This window comes from Oncorhynchus mykiss, chromosome 30 (assembly GCF_013265735.2).
Source record: "Oncorhynchus mykiss isolate Arlee chromosome 30, USDA_OmykA_1.1, whole genome shotgun sequence".
Taxonomy (NCBI): domain Eukaryota; kingdom Metazoa; phylum Chordata; class Actinopteri; order Salmoniformes; family Salmonidae; genus Oncorhynchus; species Oncorhynchus mykiss.
This window is the reverse complement of record NC_050570.1, coordinates 20,929,625-20,935,624: the sequence shown is the minus strand read 5'-3', so window position 1 is coordinate 20,935,624 and position 6,000 is coordinate 20,929,625. Positions and strand designations below refer to the sequence as shown.

The window sequence follows — 6,000 nt, the reverse complement described above, 5'->3', positions numbered from 1 at the left end:
AGACACTTTGAAAACCTGAAAAAGAACTACAACGTCATCTGACAGCTACACAGAGACAGATCCTGCTATATTAAAGCACTTTGGGAGTAGAATTTCTCTAGAAACATGGAGTGTGGTGACTTGATTTCATGTGAAATTGTGTGCCAGATGATTTGATAATGATAATGTGCAGGAAGATAAACTAATGATAATGAAACATTGTATGGACAGCATCCTAGTACTGTTGACTCTTGACTCTATTATCCCAAGTAGCAGTTAAAAAGAACAGTCAGTCAGGCATCTTTGTCATCACGTTTATAATAACTGACACAATCTAGGGGAAAAACGACAGGGCGTTGACATATTTTCACCTCGGCATTGTTGCAAATGTATTATTTTTATTTTTTTCATAACTTGGACACTTTTTCAAATTGTCACGTTGTACTTATGCCTCCCACGGTAGTTGGACAATTAAGCGTATTCACAAAATACTTGGGGCCCCTGTTTTTCTTTTCATCCATTTATTCCAAATACATAAACTCATTCATACCCTGACACATAAAAACACACTCACACCAGACCTGGGTTCAAATACTATTTCAGGTATTTTGATTACTTTTCAATACATTTAAAAAAAAGTATTCAGACAAAATTATAAAAAATTAAAAACAGTAGTTGATTATTGGAATGTATTTAGAAATATACTTGGAAAGTATTTGAAAATACTCAAATACATGGCTCGAATACACTCCCATGCCTTTAATTAACATAGGTATTTCAAATATTATTTTAAATAAGTATTTGGAAAATACTTTCAAATGCAATTTGGTCAACTATTTGGTTTTTACAAATAATCATTCAAATACTCAAAAGTAATTATTTTGGGCTGTGTATTTGAAAATACTCAAATATACAGAAAAAGTATTTCAATAACAATTACTCAAATACACGTGTTTGTACCCAGATCTGCACCACACACGTATGGTAATCAGCCAGTCTGTATCTGTATCCAAATCAATCAGCACTTCAACATGGCGCTTCTCACCCATTGATTTTCCATTGTGCTGATTCTCTGTGCATTGAGAGAGGGCCTGCTCATCGATTGCTCAGCATGCGTTGGCCCTGGGATCTGCACTGAGGAGCCCAGTGTTAGGTTTACAGCACAAAGAGTTTAAATGAAGAGCTATAAGAATCTGCAGGTAACAGGGAATGGGCCTGTGTTGTGTTGATCTTCTTCCCACCTCAATTAAAGTAAGGGAAATTAAGAACACAATATCTCTCTACTGAATGTGCCTGGGTACCATATGAAAAGCAGGTTAAGGAAGAAACATGCAGTCTCATGGGCCTGTGTTGAAGGAGAAACAAGGTGCAGTGCAAATTTAGGGGATGGTAAACAAGACTGGAAAGCATTATTCATGCTCTCAGTCTATTGTTTCCGTTTCATTTAGCTCTATTTTCAATGCTTCTTTCCTGGGAAATCAGATGCTGTATTCACACTGTCTTAAAGCATGCATTTTACATGCATCCATTCATACTGTGCCTATATGCAGTCAGTCAAACAGTCACACACACAGTTTTACACAAAGTCAAAGACTTTGTGAGATACACTTACATACCGTACACCTGTACATTGACACCTACACTGCGTTACATTAACGGACACTGTGTCACCAGATCTTCCCCGTTCTAACATCCACGTACTGTCTGGATGTCTTAAATTACTCAACCCCAACATATGAACATTTAATCACCATTGGCCATACATACACAATTTGCCACTACATCAGATGTATTCTCTGCTATGAGACTTGTAACTGTACACACACAGACACTTTGAAATGGTCCTCCTGTGTGTGACAGGGGGGGGAACATGAGCCAGCTCCAACAATGCACTTAGATCACTGACTACACCTTATTACAATCTCATTACAATCTCACATTCCAGCAATGTTTGGAGAACATGTGACTGCGTTTTAGTCAAGGCATTCCCACTCCACATCCAGCTGTAGTCAACTGTGTAGATGGCAGGTGGGGAAGGATCAGACCACTAAGCATGGGTTAATGACCATAGATTACAGTATATTATAAGACATAGAAAATATGTACAAAAAGGTGGACCCGTCTTGTTTTTTTGGACAGGTCGCTAGGATGTGTTGAGTGAACAATACTAACAAGGTCTCCGTCATCATGCCACAACTGGTACACTATGATTGAAATTGTTCTGGAAAAGATCTGTGAAAAGATCTGCATGTGTGTGTTGGGCTTCTTTCGGCATGTGTAAATGCTGTGTGTTTCTGGCTAAGTGAACTATGCATTATCACCTGACTGCTAACAGAATGGTGGTTGTTACAAGTTTTAAGACCAGATGGATAAATGAAAATATCAGGCCCAGCGAGAGGCTTATAGGCCTAGTCTGACAAAAGTGGTTTTCTACAGTGCTTCAGTAGAGGTCAGGTATATAGTTATACTGCTTTCACAGATGCCCTCTCAAGTGAAGTTTGTCAATGGTGCTGTGTTAATGTGCTATTGATGCAAGTATATTACAAGTACAAGAAACCATTATTTTTGATTTAATATACTTGAGAGATCCAAATTCCCTGTCACTATGATTGATATGAAAAACAAATGCATTGGATTAGCACACTGAAGATACACACCAAACCGTCTCTCACAGTGCTCTCACAACATCACTGTCAAGTTATTGGCATTGTTAGAACATTGCAACAAGGTCACATTGACTTTACATTGAGTGGCATGATCGCTAAGAAGCTTGTGCCATCCAAACATTGCATCTAGCATGTGAACCATCCTTGATCACCACCCAAGCATAGAAACAATAAAAAGAAGCCAAAGACCAGCTCTACTTGCCACATTTAAAAAAAATCAAAACAAGAAAAAATTATTAGGAAATTTCTTTGTGTTTCTCTCATTAAAATGAAAGGTAGTCCATTCATTCAATTACAATCCTTTCCTATTTGGCAAAGTTACCCACCCATCCCCCTTTTTTCTCTCTTCTATTCCATCTCAGAGCCCTACTCCAAAATACAGTCTCGACTGGATGCACCACCAGTCCATTATCGCCTGCGCAGCAGTGTGGCCAATGAGAGCAGGAGGAGGAGGATGGAGGGGTGGGTCTGGGTTCCTGTGCCCTTCACCTTCTTGTTCTCAGGATGATTGTAGTATCTGGTGCTGTCTGCTTTGGGCACAATGACACGAGGTCCATTACGGGCACACGACTCGCCTGTACACATTCCACTTCCTGAACCACTGACGTCATCACCTGGAGACAAGGGAAAGGCCTTGGTTAATTGAAATTAGGATATCAGTGAGAACAAGCGGTTCAACATGTTTCTGATACACTCCCAACTCTAACCTGCACATCCAATCCCCAAACCCAATACCCCATATCCTTTCACCCTGTCTACTATACTCTCGGCCCTTCCTCCCTCCTCTCTCAACCCTCCTCCCCCTCTCCTCTCCCGCCCGTCACTCACTGGCATCCTGGAAGTCCACGTCATTGCCGTTGAGGGCGTTCCTCAGACGGTTGGTCATGATCTTCAACTGCATGATCTGCTGGCGGATAGTCATGTCTGGCTTGGTGATGTCGATGTCCACTTCTGGGTTGTTGATCTGGCTGGCCAGGCCGTCGGCCATCACCTCAAGAAGATACCTGGACACAGGACACATCAACACGTCACTTCGCAGGCAACGCATTTGGTACTACTGTGGATTTCTGTGGTACCACATTGCAGGAGGATGACAACATTTTGGACTATGCCTCCTGCTGCACATTATTGTAATGTGAATTTGGACCATGATGGAGATGTATGGCAAGTAGGTTTTTGTGGGTTATGTTGTCTTTTTCTGTTCTAATCTGTGGGTATTTATGTTTGGACAAATCCATTTTCTTTCAGGGATTTAGTCTATCGATTTCACCAGTGATTGATTTGTCATTCTTTGTATGTGTCTGTCCATCTATCTCAGTCTCTCCTTATCATCTCGATCCCGTCTTCCTCTGGGGTCTCTTCTCATCCACAGGACTATATTGCTGTAGTCACAGTACTGGATGAAAAAACCACACACTCATGCAAATAGTCCGAGTAGCCATTTGATTACCTGTTGAGGAGTCTTATGGCTTAAGGGTAAAAGCTGTTGAGAAGACTTTTGGTACCGCTTGCCATGCGGTAGCAGAGAGAACAGTCTATGACTGGGGTGGCTAGGGTCTTTGAACATTTTTAGGGCCTTCCTCTGACAGCGCCTGTTGTAGAGGTCCTGGATGGCAGGCAGCTTAGCCCCAGTGCTGTACTAGGCCGTATGCATTACCCTCTGTAGTGCCTTGCAATCGAAGGCCGAGCAGTTGCCATACCAGGCAGTGATGCAACCAGCTGCTCTCAATGGTGCAGCTGTATAACCGTTTGAGGATCTGAGGACCCATTCCAAATCTTGTTAGTTTCCTGAGGGGGAATAGGTTTTGTTGTGCCCTCTTCACGACTGTCTTGGTGTGTTTGGACCATTCTAGTTTGTTGGTGATGTAGACACCAAGGAACTTCAAGCTCACAACCTGCTCCACTGCAGCCCCGTCGATGAGAATGGGGGCGTGCTCGGTCCTCCTTTTCCTGTAGTCCACAATCTTCTCCTTTGTCTTGATTACGTTGAGGGATAGGTTATTATTCTGGCATCACCCGGGCCAGGTCTCTGACCTCCTCCCTATAGGCTGTCTCGTTGTTGTCGGTGATCAGGCCTACCACTGTTGTGTCATCTGCAGACTTAATGATGGTGTTGGAGTCGTGCCTGGCCAAGCAATCGTGTGTGAACAGGGAGTACAGGAGGGGACTGAGCACGCACCCCTGAGGTTTCTCCAGTGTTGAGGATCAGCATGGCAAATGTGCTGCTACCTACCCTCACCACCTGGGACAGCCCGTCAGGAAGTCCAGGATCCAGTTGCAGAGGGAGGTGTTTAGTCCCAGGATCCTTAGCTTAGTGATGAGCTTTGAGGACACTATGGTGTTGAATGCTGAGCTGTAGTCAATGAATAGCATTCTCATGTAGGTGTTCCTTTTGTCCAGGTGGGAAAGGGCAGTGTGGGGTGCAATAGAGATTGCATCATCTGTGGATCTGCTTGAGCGGTATGCAAATTGGAGTGGGTCTAGGGTTTCTGGGATAATGGTGTTAATGTGAGCCATTACCAGCCTTTCAAAGCACGCCATGGCTACGGACGTGAGTGCTACGGGTCTGTAGTATTTAGGCGGGTTACCTTAGTGTTCTTTGGCACAGGGACTATGGTGGTCTGCTTGAAACATGTTGATATTACAGACTCAATCAGGGAAATGTTGAAAATGTTAGTGAAGACCCCTGCCAGTTTGTCAGCACATGCTTGGGGCACAAATCCTGGTCATCCGTGGCCCAGCGGCCTTGTGAATGTTAACCTGTTTAAAGGTCTTACTCACGTCGGCTACGGAGAACTTGATCAAACAGTCGTCCGGAACAGCTGAGCATAGAAGTGATTTAGCTCGTCTTATAGGCTCGTGCCACCTTTGCAGCTCGCGGCTGTGCGAGTCAGTTTGTAGGCCCTGCCACAGCCGACGAGAGTTGGAGCCGGTGTAGTACAATTCAATCTTATTCCTGTATTGGCACTTTGCCTGTTTGATGGTTCGTCGGAGGGCATAGCAGGATTTATTATAAGCTTCCGGGTTAGAGTTCTAAGAAAATCTTGTCTGCTGAATTAACTAGTGTAGCCCACAGCCATATGGCATAGCCAGAACAAATCAAATGTAATTTGTCACATACACATGGTTATCAGATGTTAATGCGAGCGTAGCGAAATGCTTGTGCTTCAAATTCCGACAGTGCAGTAATATCTAACAAGTAGTCAAACAAATTCACAACGACTACCTTATACACACAATGTAAGAGGATGGATGTGTAAACATTATTAAAGTGGCATTATTTAAAGTGACTAGTGATACCATTATTAAATCCATTTATTAAAGTGGCTAGAGAATTGAGTCTGTATGTTGGCAG

General features: G+C 43.0%; 1 protein-coding gene across 1 annotated transcript in view; it reads right to left on the bottom strand.

The window, feature by feature from the left end:
- Positions 1-494: 494 nt before the first annotated feature.
- The window catches only part of LOC110521536 (glypican-1), a 58,138-nt gene continuing 52,632 nt past the window's right edge, over positions 495-6,000 (bottom strand). The window contains exons 8-9 of the mRNA XM_021599140.2: positions 3,474-3,649; positions 495-3,259 (exon numbers count right to left, since the gene is read on the bottom strand). Of these exons, the coding sequence (XP_021454815.2) occupies positions 3,054-3,259; positions 3,474-3,649 (382 nt within the window). The 3' untranslated portion in view covers positions 495-3,053. The remainder of the gene's footprint in view (positions 3,260-3,473; positions 3,650-6,000) is intronic.